The sequence below is a fragment of the Vidua chalybeata genome, chromosome 13, assembly GCF_026979565.1.
Source record: "Vidua chalybeata isolate OUT-0048 chromosome 13, bVidCha1 merged haplotype, whole genome shotgun sequence".
Taxonomy (NCBI): Eukaryota; Metazoa; Chordata; class Aves; order Passeriformes; family Viduidae; genus Vidua; species Vidua chalybeata.
In genome coordinates this window covers 19,752,171-19,771,445 of record NC_071542.1, presented here as the reverse complement: position 1 = coordinate 19,771,445, position 19,275 = coordinate 19,752,171, and the positions used below count along the sequence as shown (strand labels likewise).

General features: G+C 51.8%; 2 protein-coding genes and 2 long non-coding RNA genes across 7 annotated transcripts in view; 2 read left to right on the top strand and 2 right to left on the bottom strand.

Annotated features, from left to right (window-relative positions):
- Nucleotides 1-3,503, top strand: part of ITGA11 (integrin subunit alpha 11) — a 41,061-nt gene extending 37,558 nt beyond the window's left edge. For both annotated transcript variants that reach the window (XM_053955032.1, XM_053955031.1), the window contains 5 exons: nucleotides 35-121; nucleotides 578-688; nucleotides 1,699-1,794; nucleotides 2,053-2,166; nucleotides 2,407-3,503. In XM_053955032.1, coding sequence (XP_053811007.1) covers nucleotides 35-121; nucleotides 578-688; nucleotides 1,699-1,794; nucleotides 2,053-2,166; nucleotides 2,407-2,478 — 480 coding nt within the window. In that variant the 3' untranslated portion in view covers nucleotides 2,479-3,503. The remainder of the gene's footprint in view (nucleotides 1-34; nucleotides 122-577; nucleotides 689-1,698; nucleotides 1,795-2,052; nucleotides 2,167-2,406) is intronic.
- Nucleotides 3,504-7,631: 4,128 nt separating this feature from the next.
- FEM1B (fem-1 homolog B) lies at nucleotides 7,632-14,615 on the bottom strand. 3 transcript variants are annotated; one of them, XR_008433270.1, is made up of 4 exons: nucleotides 14,273-14,615; nucleotides 8,398-10,657; nucleotides 8,269-8,315; nucleotides 7,632-8,141 (listed from the first exon to the last, which is right to left on the bottom strand). XR_008433270.1 is itself a non-coding variant. In XM_053955015.1 (2 exons), exons 1-2 carry the CDS (start codon nucleotides 14,518-14,520, stop codon nucleotides 9,022-9,024), a joined length of 1,884 nt encoding a protein of 627 aa, XP_053810990.1. In that variant the 5' UTR covers nucleotides 14,521-14,615; the 3' UTR covers nucleotides 8,149-9,021. The 3 variants fall into 3 exon arrangements, 1 of the variants encoding a protein (XP_053810990.1); XR_008433269.1 differs by having other exon boundaries at nucleotides 8,269-10,657; XM_053955015.1 differs by lacking the exon at nucleotides 7,632-8,141 and having other exon boundaries at nucleotides 8,149-10,657.
- A 289-nt stretch (nucleotides 14,616-14,904) lies between these two features.
- LOC128794736 (uncharacterized) lies at nucleotides 14,905-19,213 on the bottom strand. The gene is made up of 2 exons (XR_008433245.1): nucleotides 16,162-19,213; nucleotides 14,905-15,249 (listed from the first exon to the last, which is right to left on the bottom strand). It is a non-coding gene; the product is annotated as an uncharacterized LOC128794736 (long non-coding RNA).
- LOC128794737 (uncharacterized) lies at nucleotides 14,926-15,810 on the top strand. Its single transcript, XR_008433246.1, has 2 exons — nucleotides 14,926-15,010; nucleotides 15,661-15,810. It is a non-coding gene; the product is annotated as an uncharacterized LOC128794737 (long non-coding RNA).
- Nucleotides 19,214-19,275: the final 62 nt, after the last annotated feature.

Sequence of the window (19,275 nt, the reverse complement as noted above, 5' to 3'; positions counted from 1 at the left end):
ATCCATGCTGGAATTCCATCGGCTTCTCCCACAGGAAAACACGACCTGCAGCATCTCGGGGAACACCACTGACTACCGGAGAACCCCGGCGGAGGAGGACCTGTCCCGCACCCCACACCTGGTACTCGCCTGCACGGGGCCAATCCTGGCTCCAGGATATCCCAAAACAGGGAAAAACCTGGAATAGGGATGGCCCATGGACATGAGAGGGGCATGTGGACGCTGGAATTTTTAGGGGGATTTTAAGCCCTTCAGTTGTTTTATTTTTTTTTTTTTTTTGTCTCAGCCACCGCAATTTAAAGCTCGGGATTTATGGGGAGCGAGGGGATTCTCCAGCTCACAAAGATCGGGATCGTTTTTTTTCCAAGGGAAAACTTGGAGGGAAAGAACAGCACAAAACCCAGCAGAATTGGGACGTTTGGGGTGAAAAAGGGGGGAAAAATTTTAAAAATGTGGGGATTTGGCCGCACAGGAGGACGGACGCGTGGGATCCTCCCTGCCTCAGTGCCTGCCAGGGATGAATCCCAGGGGGATTTTCCCTCCTTTCCCAGCCGTGATCCCACATTTCCCTTTGCAGAACCACAGCAACTCCGACGTGGTTTCCATCGACTGCGAGGTGAAGTTGGCCCCCAACGAGGAGCTGAACCTGCACTTGCGTGGGAATCTGTGGATGAAGTCTCTGAAAGCAGTGAGTGCCCCCCAGGAAATGTGGATTTGGGGGAGAAATCCCTGAAAGGAACCCTTGCACCCCAAAAACGTGGGGTTTTTCCCTTCCCCTGGAAGCTCAGGCAGGTCTGGGGTGGATTTTGTTCCCAAAGCCACTTATCCTCTCGGATCTTGCATCCACAGCACCTCATTATGGATTATTTAATTCCATGATTTATTAATTAATGCAAATTTAATTAATCTAAAACCTCTTTTTGCCGTCATTCCACCCCACTCCCTGCCTTGCATCCTCCTCTCCTGTAGATGCAAACAGAATCCCTATGGATACAAAGCCATGGGGATGGGATGGGTCCCATCGGGAATGGGGTCTCCTTTTCCATGTGGGATGCTAATTCCAGCTCCTGGGGATGGATCCCATTGGGAATGGGATCTCCTTTTCCATGTGGGATGCTCATCCCAGCCCATGGGGATGGATCCCATTGGGAATGGGGTCTCTTTTTCCATGTGGGATGCTCATCCCAACACATGGGAATGGATCCCATTGGGAATGGGGTCTCTTTTTCCATGTGGGATGCTCATTCCAGTCCCTGAGGATGGATCCCATTGGGAATGGGATCTCCTTTTCCATGTGGGATGCTCATCCCAACACATGGGAATGGATCCCATTGGGAATGGGGTCTCCTTTTCCATGTGGGATGCTCATCCCAGCCCATGGGGATGGATCCCACTGGGAATGGGGTCTCTTTTTCCATGTGGGATGCTCATTCCAGTCCCTGAGGATGGATCCCATTGGGAATGGGGTCTCTTTTTCCATGTGGGATGCTCATCCCAGCCCATGGAGATGGATCCCATTGGGAATGGGGTCTCCTTTTCCATGTGGGATGCTCATCCCAGCCCCTGAGGATGGATCCCATTGGGAATGGGGTCTCCTTTTCCATGTGGGATGCTCATTCCAGTCCCTGGGGATGGATCCCATTGGGAATGGGGTCTCCTTTTCCATGTGGGATGCTCATCCCAGCCCTCTCCGTGCAGCTGAAGTTCAAGGCACTGAAGCTCACCACGATCGCCGCGCTCCAGCGGCGCTTCCGGAGCCCCTTCGTTTTCCGGGAGGAGGATCCCAGCCGCCAGGTCAGCCCTGGGATGGGGGGGATCCAGAATTTCGGGATGCTGCCACACCCTGCCCTGATCCCACTGGGAAAATCCCTGTGGAGGGAGGGACCCAGGTTTGGAGGATCGAGCTCCGATCCTGGAATCTCCGCATTCCGCAGGGAAAGCTGAGCCAAATCCTTGGTGCAGCATTCCCAAAGGAAGGGCTGCTCAGCATTCCCACTATCCCCTTCTCCCCGCCATTCCTGCCCGGAATCCGCAGCGTTTCCTCTCCTCCAGATCACGTTTGAGATCTCCAAGCCCGAGGAATGGCAGATTCCCATCTGGATCATCCTTGGGAGCACCTTCGGAGGTCTCCTGCTCCTGGCCCTGCTGGTCCTGGCGCTCTGGAAGGTGAGCAGCCCCCAGGCCACACATTTTGGGGGAATTCTGGAGATTCCCACGCGTGGAGGAACCCTCTGGATCCGTGTCCGGCGCCCCAAGAGCTCCTCATCCAAGAAGATTCCTCGAAACCACCTCCAAAATCCCCTTTTCCACATATAAATATGGATAGCCAGGACCAACTTCCAGCTGCCACCCCATGAAAAGCTCCTGGAATAACAGCGGGGTTTTGTTTCTCTTCCCTCCCCACAGCTCGGGTTCTTCAAGAGCGGGAGCCGGCGGCGAGCGGCCGAGCGGGAGCAGAATTCCCACGGGATGGAGTGACTCTGCCGGGGCCAGGAGCCCCTTCCCAGCTCCGGAGATTCCCGGGATCCCGAGGGATTTGGGGGCTGAGCTTGGCTTTGCAGCAGGATGAGAGAACACCCCTTGTGGGACAGCACTTAAAAGCCATAAAAAAAAAACCCCTCAAACCCACTGAAAATTCCCCAGAAATCTCCTCGGAGGTGCTTCCAACTGGGATTCCATAAAAAACACCTCAAAGCAATGGAAAATTCCCCAAAAATCTCCTTAGAGGTGCTTCCAACTGGGATTCCATAAAAAACACCTCAAAGCAATGGAAAATTCCCCAAAAATCTCCTTAGAGGTGCTTCCAACTGGGATTCCATAAAAAACACCTCAAAGCAACCAAAAATTCCCAAAAATCTCCTTAGAGGTTCTTTCAACGGGGATTCCATAAAAAACACCTCAAAGCAACCAAAAATTGCCCAAAAATCTCCTCAGAGGTGCTTTCAACGGGGATTCCATATAAAAACACCTCAAACCAACCAAAAATTCCCAAAAATCTCCTTAGAGGTGCTTTCAACGGGGATTCCATATAAAAACACCTCAAACCAACCAAAAATTCCCAAAAATCTCCTTAGAGGTGCTTTCAACGGGGATTCCATATAAAAACACCTCAAACCAATGGAAAATTCCCCAAAAATCTCCTCAGAGGTGCTTCCAACTGGGATTTCAGAGGTGGCAGCAACGGGGACGAGGGGACACCAACATGAGGGGTCCCTGATGTGGGGCTGGAAAACTCCTTAAAATAATAATATTATCCCAAAAAAAAAACCCCTGGATTGCTCCTTCCCGGGGCGGAGCTGTCGCAGATCCCGGGCTCTGCTGGCCACGGCTCTCAAACTGCCTTCGTTAAGAGGAGTAATTAAGTGGAGGCGTTAATTAGTCTGAATGCACTGAATGAAATTCTTGTGATTTCAAGCACCTTAAATGCCAAATCTCCGGTGTCCAGCTGTACATAATTCTTCTAAAAAACAGGAAGGAAAGGGAAGGGGGGAAAAAATAAAAAATCCTGCCAAAAAAAAAAAAAAAAAAAAAAAAAGAAGGGAAAAAAAGAACAAAACCAAACTTAGAAATAATTTCGAAAAAATTTTAAAATGGTTTTAAAAATGAATAAAAAAGCAGTTTGATGAGTTTTGTCCCAGCAGAGCAGTTTGGGGAGCCCACGTGTATCATACCTGTACATAGCTGGTGCCATGGAAATCATGGAATTTTTAAGGGCGGGGATGCGCCCTTGGCATAGCGGAATTATTTATGCTAATATTAATTTTATGGAGAAGAGGGAAGCGGATTTTTCTGGATGCAGGATGAGGTTCGGGAAATACTGTTCCCGGTATTTTTTAAGGATTAAAAATACGGTATTTTAAGAATCCCTGGTGTCTGTTCCCTTTTTTCCTGCGGCTATGAGGGGGGCTGCTCTGGGATCAGGGGGAGGATGGATCCTGGAATTTTCCCATCTTTCATTTCTACGGGATGCGAGGCTTTCCCAGGATGTTTGAACGGGATGAAAAATCGAGCGAAGCCCTTGTGAGGCCCAAACCCGGTATAAAATGGGATTTAAAAAAAACCTCCCAAATGAGACGCTCCATCCTGAGCGGGAGTGGGAATTCTGCAATTCCCAGTTTTTGACGGACCGGGAGCTCAGGGGTCCGCGCGGGGTGCAGGGAATGCCCGGAGAGCCCAACCCTGCGAGCGCAGCCCCGGCGGATCCCGCAGGATCCTCAATCCCGGCCACATTCCCAGGATCGGGATCCCGCGCTCGGGATTCCATAAAATCCCTGGCGCAGCATTTGGGAATGCGGCAGGGAAAGAGACAGAGAGCAGGCAGGAAGGGGCAGGACCCTTCAGGATTGCTTTTATCCACACACAAATAAATAAATATGTGTATATGTATATGTATATGTATATGTATATGTATATGTATATGTATATGTATATGTATATGCATATATATGCATATTTATATATAGTTTTAATATATAAATATATATATAAATTAATAAAAAATATATGTATATAAATACATATATATGTATATATGTGTATATATATGTGTGTATATATGTATATATATACACATATATTTAATATATATAAACATATGTATAAAATACATATTTATATATATAATATATATAGCTAATTATATACATAGTCTTATATATATTATATATATTTCTATATATACACACGCACAAATATATATATACATACACATATAAGTGCATGCATATGTATAAATCTCTATATATATAATATATATTTTTATATATATCTATATATGTATACATATATATAAAAATATATTTTATATCCATCTATATCAATATATATATATGTGTGTGTGTATATATATATGTGTATATATATATATATGTATATATAGTGTGTGTGTATATATGTATATATATGTATATATATAGTATGTGTGTGTATATATACATAAATATATATATGTGTTTATATATAAATATATATATATGGATATATGTATATGGATATAGATAGATATACATAAAATATACTTTTAATAAATAAATAAATAAATAAATATATATATATATAGGTAGGGGCAGGATATACATATGTGTGTATATATAAATATAAATATATATATGGATATATGGATATGAATACAGATAGATATACATAAAATAGACTTTTAATATATAAAAAAATAAATATATATATACATATCTATAGGTAGGGGCAGGATATACATATGTATATATATGGGGCAGGATTGCTTTTTTATATATATATATATATATACACAAACATATATACACACACACATATATATATATTGATATAGATGGATATAAAATATATTTTATATATATGTATATATATATAGATATATAAAAAAATATATATTATATATATATAGAGATATATACGTATGCATGCACTTATATGTGTATGTGTATATATGTATTTGTGCATGTGTATATATATAAATATATATATCAATGTATATAATTAGCTATTTATATATATTTTATAGAAATATATGTATTTTATACATATATTTTATATATATATATAATATGTATATATATATTTATGATTAATTTATATACATATTTATATATAAAAACTATATATGTATATATTATATATCTATTAAATCTTATATAATATTTATATTAGGTCTATTGCTAAATTATATATATATAATAGATATTATATGTGTAATATATATAATATATAATATAGATAATATACATATTATAGATACAATAATATGATATGATATGATATGATATGATATGATATGATATGATATGATATGATATTCGTACATAACATATATATGTAGATATGTGTATATGTAACGTATATTATATATCTATAAATATACATATAATTTATATTTATATGTATAGAATATGTCTATAATATATATGTTCATATCATATATATACAAAGGTATATAAATATATATTGTTTTTATATATTACTTATATTTATATATAAAAATACATGCATATATTTTATATATTCACTTATTTATTTTATATATATACATTGACATATATATAAATACACAGATATATTTATATATATAAATACATGGATATATTTTATTTATATATAAATACATTGATATATTTTATACATACACTGATATATTTATATATATAAAAATACACTGACATATTACATATATATTTTTTTTAAATATATATATATAAATATATAGTATATTTATATATATATATTATATAGTATATTTATATAAAAATATATATATATAAATACAGAGATATATTATATATATATAAATACATTGATATATTTTTAATATATATTAATTTATTTATATATATACATTGCCATATATACACTTATATATTTATATATATAAAAATACTCATGTATGTGTATATATATATATATATTATATATATATAATAGATACATTGATTTTTTAATGTATATATAAATTAAATCTATGAATTTCCACCCTCCTTGCCCACCCCCAGCCCCTCCCAGTGCCCGCTGCCCTTCCCTTCCCACGGAGCCCTGGGAACACTCCGGGACACAATTCCCACATTTCCGGGGATTTCTCAGGATGCTCCTGCCCCACTCCTGTTCCCCTCCCCAGCCATTCCCAAGGAATCATCGGGAATCCCGGATTCCCAGGAGCAGCAGCCAGGGCGGGGTTGGAGGTGGCTGTCCCCAATTCCTGGGTGGGGTTGGATTGTCCCCAATCCCTGGGTGGCTCCGTCCCTCCGGATCCCTCGGGACATCGGGATCAGCATTCCAAGGCCTGCCTCAGCTCCGGGTTTATTTCTAGGCCGGGTTTATTTCTGCCTCTCCCAGAGCTGATCCCGCTCCATCAACAACATCCCAACCCCCGGCAGCACCCGGCTCCTCCCGGGATCTCACTCCGTGCTTTTCCAGGGAAAACAGCACCTGGAGGCTCCGAGGAATTTTATCAGGGGCTTCAAATAACAAGGGAGAGCAAGGGCAACCTCACAGCGTTTAATGCTTGGAAGGAAAATTCCAGACCCCGGAGAAGATCCCAGCATTCCCAAGGCTGCACCCACAGGTATTCCCTATCCTTTGCCAAGAGCTCTTGGTGACACGGGGGAGGTGGCAGGACAGCATTCCATGACAGCAGGCAGCAGGAATTCACTGGGAAGCAGGATAACGACCGGGAATGCGCCGGAGGCAGGAGCAGCTTTTCCGCAGCAAAGGCTTTCCCCCGCTTGGAAGTATTTTGGAATCAACACCCAGGAATTTTTATTGTTACTCTGGAACCCTCTCCTCAGGAAAATGACACCTTCCCCTCTCCCAGGCTGCTCCAACCTGGCCTTGGACAATTCCAGGGATGTGGAAGTCTCAGCTCCTCTGGAGATCCTAAACCTGATCCTAAAGGTTTTCCCTCCAAGGACACAACCCCCAGTGCTCAGCCCTGGAATCAACTGCCAGGAATTTCCTTGCTGCTTTGGAATTCTCTCCTCAGGAAAATGACACCTTCCCCTCTCCCAGGCTGCTCCAACCTGGCCCTGGACAATTCCAGGGATGTGGCAGCCACAGCTTCTCTGGAGAACCCAAACCCGACCCTAAAGCTTTTCCCTCCAAGGACACAAACCCTGGACAAAAAAAAAAACCCAGGAATTCCAAGGTAATTCCACATTCAATGTTTATTTCTTTGTCATACAAATAGAAACGTGTGCCCCAAATCTCGCCTGAAAGTTCTACCTGGATTGTTTTTAAAAAAAAAAAAAACCCACGGAACATTCGTTCATCCTGACGGTTAAAAAGCTGCGTGGGAAAGGAACAGAGGGTTCAGGAGCCTTGTCCCAACAAGTGACATTTTCCTGTCGGAGCATCTGCCACTTCTCCCAAAGCTCTCAAGCGACAACGTCCCCGTACAATCACTCGCTCATCAGCAAAGAGGCTGACGAGAGGAGAAATTTTTTTTTTTTTTTTTTTTCGTAAAAATCAGTTTTAAGAAGAGATTTTTTTTCCTACTGGAAGGAGTAAAAACCATGAAAAATCCTCTAGCCCAATTCAGGGAGGCACAGACTCCAACGCTTCTTGGAAAAGCCAGGTTCAAGGAAGACTCTCTTTGGCGGCAGACGGCTCCGTTAGGAAGATACAGCATCTGGAATCCAAGAGTGCAGCTGGACAGACTTTGAGTCAAAAAAAAAAAAAAAAAAAAAAAAAAAGGTGCGTGTTGAGCGTCGAAACAACAGAAAAAAAAACCCAAGTTCAAAGCAGTTTGAAATGCTGGGACACACACAAACACAAATTCCCTACCCAGTTTCTAGGGATCCATGCATGATGTTTGGAAAGGAGCGACGGAGCTACGGAAAAAGAAACGATGATTCCGGTTATTTTCGGTCGGCGTGGAAGTGGGTTTTTGTCCAAAGGTTATTCAATACTTACTGGAGCAGTGTCGGTGAAGAGCTTGAAAATGGAATTCAGCCCCTCAAGAGCTGAATTTCCACCTGCATTTCCTAACAGGGCATCCCTCACGTCTGTAGCTGTAAATTTTGATTTAAAACACAACTTTTTAAAACGTTACCAACGTCTTCAGCACGAGCTGAAAGGCATAAAAGCACGGTGAGGTATGAGAGCAACGCTCTGCTCCGGGGGTGGACACTCCACTTTTAACCCAACTACCACAGAATTCCCAATTCTTCTTCTCCCACCTCACTGCGAGGAGTTTAAAATCCAATTCTGCGAATCGTCTCGGACACAAAACGTTCGACAGGAGTTACCTGGGGGACTCTTCTCGTGTCGTTTAGAAAACCAAGAGCTAACGAAGGGATTCTTTAAATCAAAAAAAGGACCAAAATCTCAAACATCGGATTCAACTACAGGACAACGATGTGGCTTTTCCTGCCCCCCGCCCTCCACCACCATCTCCACCCGAGAACTGAGGCCGCAGACGGAATCCAGAGGAACCCAAAACCAAAGGAATGGAGAAAAACAGCTTCATGGACACGGGTGCATTCTGCTGTCTGGTGTCGTCCCGGGATAGCACCACCACAAAGGGTTGGACACGGCCTAGTGGAACTGGACAAACTCCTCCAGAGTTCTGGGGATCTGGTTTTGGTAGCTGATGTTGTAGATCCGCACGGCGCGGGCAGCCAGGCACTTGAGACTCAGCTTCATTTGAGTTTTAAGGAGGATTTCGGACACCCCGGTGGTACTTTTATCCAGAGGGGTTTTCTTCTGCTTGTTGGTCATGTCCGTGTGGGCGCCGGCCTCCACCAGGCTGATGATGATGGAGTGCAACGTCAAGAAGTCGCTGATGGGCCGGTGGTACTGCACGATGATGTGCAGAGGGCTGTTCCCCTCGTTGTCCACGGCGTTGACGTCGGCGCCGCAGTCCAGCAGCAGCTTGGTGACCAGGGCGTTGGGGAAGCTGCACACGTCGTTGGTGTGGAAGTCGTCCACGGGCGTGCCGGAGTTGACGGCGTGGTGCAGCAGGCTGGAGCCGTCGCGCGTGCGCGGGTCCAGGTGGATCAGGTTGTAGATCTGCTTGTTGATGCGGGACTGGTCGTCCTCGCTGCACTGCGTCTTGGTGGAGATGCACACCAGGTAGAGGAAGGTGAAGATGTTGCACTCGTAGTTGTCCATGGCCGTGTGGATGTCGGCGTCCGGGGTGGTCTTGATGCGCGCCATGCCCTGCTCGATCTCCAGCACGCTGCAGCGCAGGACGCTCTCGATGTCCTTGGCTTTCACGGGCTCGTTCAGGTGGATCATCTGGGAGAAGACCTGAGCGAACCTCAGCAGGTCCTTGTGGGTGTTCCTGTTGCCTTTCTGCCGCAGGTGCAGGGCGTGGAGCCAGAGCTTGATGCACTGCTCGAACTCCATGTTGTCCGCGTAGACCGCGCCCCGGTAAATGATGGGGTGGGAGACGTCGATATTGTCCGAGCCCAGGATTCTCTCCCGCACTATGAGGCCTTCCATGTGAAGGGCATCCCTGTCCTGCCTAATGGACTCTAATTCCTGAGGGGTCCTGCATTCCGACCTGTTCCCGTAAGCCTCGATCTGGGGAAGCACCTCCTTCTCGATGACGTTCTCGCTGTCGCGGTACCTCTCCAGCATGGCTAAATATAAATAGTGGTAAGTCTTCAAGATGTCGTAGTTCTCCCTGTCGTTGGCAAACGAGGCCCCCAGCAGCTCCAGAGCTTCGATCCTGCTCCTCCTGTCGCAGTCGGCGTGAGCCAGCAGCAGCTCCACCACGTCGGCCTTGCAGCTCTCGGCGGCCACTTTGAGCGGCGTCATGCCGTGGCCGTTGACCATCATGGCCGCCTTCCACTTGACCAGCTCCCTGACGATCTCCAGGTGGCCGGCCTCGGCGGCGAAGTGCAGGGCGGTGGCCCCGCAGTGGGCCTTGGCGTTGGGGTCGGCGTGCTGCTCCAGGAGGTACCGCACCACGTCCGTGTGGCCCTTGTAGGCCGCGATCATCAGGCAGGTGTTGTCGTACTTGTTGGCGATGCTGATGTTGGCGTTGTTCTCCACCAGGTACTTGACGATGTCCAGCCGGCCATCGAAGCAGGCCGCCCGCAGCGGCGTCGAGTTGGTCACCGTGGTGTGGTTGACGTTGGCGCCGTGGCTCACCAGCAGCTTGACCACCTCGAAGTGGCCGGCCCCGGCCGCGCACCACAGCGCGGTGGCCCCGTCGATGACGAAGCTGGGGACGGGAGGACACGGAGAGGGAATTAGGATGACGCTCTTCCAAAAGCATCCCGCACCCAGCCATCAACGGGGATTTTACAGCCAGCCCACCCCCGGATTTCAAGGAACTCACCGGGATCGCCACGGCCAAGGAATGAGGCCAACGGAGCACACGGAGCGTTGGAAGTTGGAGCTTCAAGGCGGCCAAAGGGGTTTGGCCACCTTGAAGGTCCCACTCACAAACTCCAGCCTCAGTTTAGAGAGGTCTGGCAAGAAGAGTTCTAAAATTATCCCTTCAGTGCCACAAAGTGACACGCTGAAGACCAAGAAAAACCTTAAGGTGGATATTTTGACATAAAAAAAAATCAGATTTAGACACCTGCAACAGCCCCGGCAGCAAAACTGGCTTCAAAATTTCCGATCACTTCCCCTGGCCCCTCTCCCTGAGCTGCAGTTCCCCAGCACTTCCCTGTTCGAGATCTCGTGCCCTGAACCAGCCCGGCAACCCGGTGACACAAACGGAACCTCGGGGAGAAAATAAAACCCAAAAAAGCAGAAGTTCTGAGCTGGGCTGCTCCACGGATCTGTGTCACATGGTGGCCCTGAATAATTGGGAAATGAGGGGACAGAGCCTTCTTTTTGAGCTGTTTTCAGTCCCTTAAACCCAGCCCACAAAAGAAAGGATTTGTCTTTCCCGTTCCCTGGTTTCTGAAGGATTTAAATGAAGAAACAGGCAGGATTCACACACCCTCAAGGCACATCCCAAACACACAGGAAGGACACGTATTTTCAAAAAGCCACGCTCCCCAAAGTTAAAATACGGTAAGATCAGCTTAAATTTCACTTTCAGAGAGTTTTTTAATTATTTGGTGAAGCCCTTGCAGCTCCACAGCAACTGTCTGTAAATCCAACACCTCCACAGGCTCTTAAGATCTCAGAAAGAATTCCCACTGAGAAGTTCCTGATGCTGTAAAAAATTAAAATATTTCTGTATCGAGGCAGGAGGAGAGTCAGGAGGGGGGATTTTTTATGAACGCGAGGTGATTTGTTGGTGTTTTGAGGTTCCGAGTGGAAAGCCCAAGGGAGAGGAGCTGCTGAGCCACCTTATCTGGGGAACAACAATCCCTGGGGATCACATGGGCTCTGCTCCTCTCTCTGCATCCACTGTGCCTCCCACAACTCCTCCTTCACTCCGTGCCAGGCACAGCCTCTGGAAAACATCCCCACCCCAGCCAGGCAAAAAATCCAGCATCTGCTGTCTGTCAGGAGGTCCCTCCTCCAGGAATTCTCACCCCAGGAATTCTCAACCTGCTTCTGACTGGGGGGAAAAAAAAGAAAAAAAAAACAAGAAACAAAAAACACCAAAAAAAAAAAAAACAAACCACCAAACCAAACAAAAACAAAAACAAAAAAAAAAAAAAAAAAAAAAAAAAAACCCCAACAAACATTAAATAACTAAACCCAGCTGGAAGGGAAAAGGAAGGAACAAAAATCAAACCACACAGGGAAGTGGTTCTGTGTGAGAAAACTGAGTGGTATGAGAACCCTTCCCGATGGCACTGTCACCTGCAGCGCCAAAAATGTCCCAAAAAGGCCACTCTGGCCCAGCAGAAGCTCTCTGGGCTGTGAATATTATCCTGTCCACATGGGGAATTCCTAAATGGAAAAGGCATTTATGGCTCATAAAGCATCAGGTGGGATCTCCAACCACACAGGCATTTCTGCCAGAAAATCACCGAATGGTGACCTCATTGTGGCCTCCAACACCCCCGTGACGTTTAGGTGGGGATGTCAGGAATTCACTTGTAAAAACAGCAGCAAGGAGAGCCCTGGGCACTGCCAGCCTGGCCGCTGTGCCTGGGAAAATCAGAGAACAGATCCTCCCGGGAGCTCTGCTGAGGCCCACAGCGGGCAGGGAAGCGGTCACAGACCACGGAACAGCCTTGGAAGGGACCCACCAGGGCCATCGAAGCCCAGAATAACCTGGGCTGGAAGGGCCTAGCAGGGCCACCAGGTGATGGAATAATCCGAGGTGGAAGGGACACGCAAGCACCACCAGGTCACAGAATAACCTGGGCTGGAAGGGCCTAGCAGGGCCACCAGGTGATGGAATAATCCGAGGTGGAAGGGACACGCAAGCACCACCAGGTCACAGAATAACCTGGGTTGGGAAGGGCTCCCAAGGGCCATCGAGTCACACTGCAGGAGGCCCACAAGGGCCAGTAAGGCACAGAATCAGAACAGCCTGGGGTGGAAGGGGTCCACAAGGACATCAAGGGACAGAACACTGAGCTGGACAGGGCCTAAAAGGACCACCAAGTCACAAAAGAGCCAAGTTGAAAAGAGCCCACAAGGAGCACCAAGTCAGAGAGTCCTGAGCTGGAAGGGATCCACAAGGTCCAGCCTGAGTTAGAGGCCCACAGGCACCAACAAGTCACAGAATCCTGAGCTGGAAGGGCTCCCCGGACTTCCTCTGACAGAACACTGAGCTGGAAGGGCCCACGAGAACCACCAAGTCAGGGAATAGTCTGAGTTGGGACCACAAAGACCACCAAATCCCAAAATAGCCCGAGTTGAAAAGAACCCACAAAGGCCATCAAATGGCAGAACACAGAGCTGGAAGGGCCCCACAAGGGTCCATCAAGTCAGGGAATAACGTGAGCTGGAAAGAACCCACAAGGACCATCAAGTCACAGAATCCTGAGCTGGAAGAGACCCACAAGCACCACCAAGTCACAGAATCCTGAGCTGGAAGAGACCCACAAGCACCACCAAGTCACAGAATCCTGAGCTGGAAGGGCCCCACAAGGACCATCGGGTCACGGAATAGCCTGAGGTGGAAGGGCCCACAAGGACATCAAGTGACAGAATACTGAAGGAGCACCCGATCACAAAATAGCCCGAACTGAAAAGAACCCACAAAGACCAAGTCACAGAATCCTGAGCTGGAAGAGACCCACAAGCACCACCAAGTCACAGAATATTGAGCTGGAAGAGACCCACAAGCACCACCAAGTCACAGAATCCTGAACTGGAAGAGACCCACAAGCACCACCAAGTCACAGAATCCTGAGCTGGAAGAGACCCACAAGCACCACCAAGTCACAGAATATTGAGCTGGAAGGGCTCACAAGGGCCACCAGGTCATGGAACAGCCTGAGCTGGAAGGGCCACACAAGCACCACCAAGTCACAGAATCCTGAGAGCTGGAAGAGACCCACAAGCACCACCAAGTCACAGAATCCTGAGCTGGAAGAGACCCACAAGCATCACCAAGTCAGAGAATCCTGAGCTGGAAGAGACCCACAAGCACCACCAAGTCACAGAATCCCGAGCTGGAAGCGCTCACGAGGGCCACCAAATGAGGGGCTGCGAACTGGGACCACAATGACCACCACGCCACAGCAGAGCCGGCGCTGAAAAGAACCCACCACCACGCCGCGGAGCGCAGAGCTGCCCGGGCCGCAGCGGCACCATCGGCTCACGGAACACTCCGCGCTGGAGAACGCTCCCGAGCCCCGCCGAGCCCCGCGACAGCGGGAGCCGCCCGAGGCCCGCACGGCCCTGCCCGCCCCGCTCTCCCCCTCAGCCCGGGCCGCGCCCGGCGCCGTGCCGGCCGGGCCTCACGTACCCATCGAAGCGGACGGTGCCGGTCTGCTGCGTGTGGACGCGGTAATGCTCGAGCAGCAGCCGCACCACCTTGGCGTGCCCGTTGCGGGCGGCGATGATGAGCGGCGTGGAGCGCTGCCCGCCGTGCTGGCTCACGTAGCCCAGCAGGTACTTGATGTCGCTCTCGGAGCGGTTCAGCAGCAGCGCGGCCAGCGTCAGCACGCGGCCCTCGCTGGCCGCCTTGTACACGTACCCCGCCAGCCCCTCCATGGCCGCCTCCGCCTCCGCGCGGCCCCGCCGCCCGCAACGGCCCCGCTCGGGCCGGCCCGGCTCTGCCCCGGCCCGCTCCGTCCTGGCGCGGCGCCCCGCGGGGCGCACATGCGGCCGCCCCGGGGCTCGCCGCCCCTGCCCCGGTCGCGGTCGCGGTCGCGGCAGGCAAGGCGCGGCTCCCCCCCCGCCGCCGCCGCCGCCGCCGCCGCCCGGAGCGCGGGCCCGGCCGGCACCGCCGCGCTCCGCCCCGGAACCGCTCGGCAGCGCCCGCCCGCCGCAGCGGGGCCGGCCGGCAGCGGCGGCGCGGCCCGGCCGTTCCGCGGTGCCGCCTGGAAAGGCGCTCCAGGCCGAGGAGGTGGCGCCTGGAACAGAGCTGGGCAGAGCTAAAGGAATAAACATGGATTTATTGAATCCCTCCACGGGTACAGCTTGGGCGGGACAAGAGCCCGGCCGTGGCTACACCCAAGCTGGGTTCCAGGCCATGAGTTTTGTAAGTTTTGGTCCATTTCCGTATTGGGGTTCATCGTCCAACTGCAGCTCCAGGTTGTGCAGTCCCATCCTGCCAGGTTGCTCTCCTTAATTCGCTGTTTGCGCTTTTTGGGGCTGAAGCTGCAGCGGTGTCCGTGGTTCTGGGGCTGGAGAAGGGTTGTTGTGTGTGACTGAGCTGTGAGGAGAACTGCTGACACTCTGTGTGGAGTTCAGAGTTTACACACCAGTGCGGTACAGAATCTGGAAAATAGGAAAGCTGAAACTTAAGGCATCAGCAGCACCGCCAGGGCACGGCCGAGTGTGTCCCCAAAACACAGTAACACAGCTGCTCGTGTCACCAGCTCCGCTTTTCATCCTCATTTCCACTGCACGATCACCGGGGTTGGAAAATACCTCCGAGGTCACCGAGTCCCAGCTGTGCCTGACCCCCACCGTGTCCCCAGCACCACGGCCAGCCCTTCCCTGGGCACCTGCAGGGATGGGCACTCCAAACCTCCTGGGCAGCCCCTGCCAGTGCCTGTCACCCTGTTCTTCTGAGAGTTTTAAAGATTTTCTAAAAGTTTTTTACACTTTCTGACACTTACATATTTTAACTGATTTTTCTCACACTGTTCATGTAAATAATGGTCGTTTTGCATTCTTTTTCTGTAGGCAGAGAGAACTGATGGGCTGTTGGTTTGACCAGTGTGCTTAGAGAGGTGGCAGTTTCACCCTCCGATCCACTGCCGCTTTTATTATTGTATATACGGTAGAGTTAAAAAAATAAACTTTGCTTTTTAAAGTCCTTTTTCTTTCCTTTTACATCTAGCCTGCTTCTGTGAGTTATTTCGTGCCGTAGTGCGACACCTGACCACCCGTTCTATGGAGAAATTCCTCCAGGTGTCCAACCTAAATCCAACCTAAACCTCAGCTGGTGCGGTTATAGAAAACATCCTCGAATCCTGGGAGCTGAGCCTGACCCTCCCTGGCTGCCCCCTCCTGTCAGGGAGTGTGGAGAGCGAGATTGGGATGGGTTGGGTTGGGTTGGGTTGGGTTGGGTTGGAATTTGTTCAGTTGGATTGGGCTGGGCCAGGTTCAGCTGGGCTGGGTTGAGCTGAGCTGGCTGGGCTGGATTTAGTTGGGCTGGGCTGGGTTGGGTTAGACTGGACTTACCTCAGTTGGGTTCAGCTGGGCTGGGCTGGGTTGGGTTAGACTGGACTCAGTTGGGTTCAGCTGGGCTGGGTTGGGTTAGACTGGACTTACCTCAGTTGGGTTCAGCTGGGCTGGGCTGGGTTGGGTTAGACTGGACTCAGTTGGGTTCAGCTGGGCTGGGTTGGGTTAGACTGGACTCACCTCAGTTGGGTTCAGCTGGGCTGGGTTGGGTTAGACTGGACTCAGTTGGGTTCAGCTGAGCTGGGTTGGGTTAGACTGGACTCAGTTGGGTTCAGCTGAGCTGGGTTGGGTTAGACTGGACTCACCTCAGTTGGGTTCAGCTGGGCTGAGTTGGGTTAGACTGGACTCAGTTGGGTTCAGCTGGGCTGGGTTGGGTTAGACTGGACTCAGTTGGGTTCAGCTGGGCTGGGCTGGGTTGGGTTAGACTGGACTCAGTTGGGTTCAGCTGGGCTGGGTTGGGTTAGACTGGACTCACCTCAGTTGGGTTCAGCTGGGCTGGGTTGGGTTAGACTGGACTCAGTTGGGTTCAGCTGGGCTGGGTTGGGTTAGACTGGACTCAGTTGGGTTCAGCTGGGCTGGGCTGGGTTAGAGTGGACTCACCTCAGTTGGGTTCAGCTGGGCTGGGCTGGGTTGGGTTAGACTGGACTCAGTTGGGTTCAGCTGGCTGGGTTGGGTTAGACTGGACTCAGTTGGGTTCAGCTGGGCTGGGTTGGGTTAGACTGGACTCACCTCAGTTGGGTTCAGCTGGGTTGGGTTAGACTGGACTCAGTTGGGTTCAGCTGGGCTGGGTTGGGTTAGACTGGACTCAGGTGGGTTCAGCTGGACTGGGTTGGGCTGGGTTTGGCTCACTTTGGGATTTTTAAGCCAGAACCAGCAGCTCCCATCACCACAGCACACGCGGGACCCTCACCCCAGGTTTTGGGGACACCATCACCGGCCTCGTCACACACCTGTCACCTCCCTGGCTGCTGGTGACACGAGCCACACGAGCCACGGGCAGTAAGGGGACACCAGCCCGGCCCCGTCTGCCGCACCATTGTCCTGTGGGGGGGATCCGGTCTCAGCCCCGTTAATTTTTAACTCGGACTCCTGACACCGGAGCCGCGGCTCTCTGTGGGACGTGCATTATTCATGGAGCAGCAGCCGGAGCCCGGAGAGCCCGGGGGGACACCAGGGGACACCAGGGGACACCAGCCAGGCCGTGGCCAGCCCTGCTTAGAGCCACGTAGCACAGGGTGACAAGCAGGGTCCTGGTAAGATTAAGTGGCTCCGTTATCTCGGTGATCTCCTCCGCTTTTCAGGGATATTTTCCCAGGTGCCACCCCAGGGGGGTGAGCAGGGATGGAGTGGGGAGGGTCCCCTGCTCCTCGAGAGGGACCAAAACCTCCCTTCTGCTGCTTCTGGGAGCCCCCTCAGCTTTGTTAGGAGCAGAATCCCAGGCCAGAATTCCTCAGTGGAACACACGGCAGCTGCCAGGGATGGTCCTGCTCCCATCCCGTGTCACAGCGTGCACATCCAAGGGAACGGGGACGGGCTGTGACACACAGAGCTCCCATCCCAGGCATGGTGGAGCCTCCGTGCCCGGACCAAGCCCCCCAGGAGGGGTTTGGAGCCTCAGACTTTCTTCCCTGTGAGGGTGGGGAGGCCCTGGCTGTGGCTGCCACATCCCTGGAAGTGTCCAAGGCCAGGTTGGACAGGGCTGGGAGCAACCTGGGATAATCCTGGGAAAATGTCCCTGCCCGTGGCAGGATGCACCTCCCGATTCAGACCCAAAACTCCGAACCCCAGCGAGTGCAAAGCCCCGAGGGCTGCGAATCCCTCCCTGTGTGAGTGATCGCATCCCGATGGATTTATCCAGACAAAACTGAGAGCAGGGAACAGAGCGGGGCATCCGCCGTGACCCAGGGAAATGGAAACCCGGGAACGGCAGCGTTTGCTCGTGGCCTGAGGAGCTCCAGCTCCTCATTCCCAATAAACCCGCGGCTCGGAGCGATGGATTTGCACGGAATTCCCTGAGCGTTCCCCACCAGCCGCTCTGATCCCCCTCTGAGCATCCCATCGCCGGCAGGAGCTCTCCCGGCCCGGCACAGCCGGGGGAGCGGGGCCTGAGGAGCGGGGCCGGGGGAGAAGGGCCGGGGGAGCGGGGCCGGGGGAGCGGGGCGGGGGAGCGGGGCCGGGGGAGCGGGGCCGGGGGAGCGGGGCCGGGGGAGCGGGGTCGGGGGAGCGGGGCCGGGGGAGCGGGGCCGGGGGAGCGGGGCCGGGGGAGCGGGGCCGGGGAACGGGATTTGAGGAGCGGGGCCGGGGGAGCGGGGCCTGAGGAGCGGGGCCGGGGGAGCGGGGCCTGAGGAGCGGGGCCGGGGGAGCAGGGCCGGGGGAGCAGGGCCGGGGGAGCGGGACCTGAGGAGCGGGGCCTGAGGAGCGGGGCCGGGGGAGCGGGGCCGGGGAACGGGATTTGAGGAGCGGGGCCTGAGGAGCGGGGCCTGAGGAGCGGGGCCGGGGGAGCGGGGTCGGGGAACGGGATTTGAGGAGCGGGGCCTGAGGAGCGGGGTCGGGGGAGCAGGGTCGGGGAACGGGATTTGAGGAGCGGGGCCTGAGGAGCGCAGCCTGAGGAGCGGGGCCGGAGGAACGGCACCTGAGGAGCGGGGCCGGAGGAACGCGATCTGAGGAGCGGGGCCGGGGGAGCAGGGCCGGGGGAATGGGACCGGAGGAGCGGGGCCTGAGGAGCGGGGCCTGAGGAGCAGGGCCGGGGGCCTAAGGAGCGGGGCCGGGCTCCGGGGACCGGGACTGCGGGGCCGGAGGAGCAAGGCCGGGCTCCCAGGGCCGGGGGAGCGCAGCCTGAGGAGCGGGGCCGGGCTCCGGGGACCGGGACAGCGGGGCCGGAGGAGCGGGGCCGCGGGCCTAAGGAGCGGGGCCGGGCTCCGGGGACCGGGACTGCGGGGCCGGAGGAGCAAGGCCGGGCTCCCGGGGCTGGAGGAGCGGGGCCGGGGGAGCAAGGCCGGGGGAGCGCAGCCTGAGGAGCGGGGCCGGGCTCCCGGGGCCGCCGCTGCCCCCGCCCCGGCGGGCGGGCCCGGGGCCGCCCCCGCGCAGCCGCCGCTGCTCCGCGGGCCGGGCCGG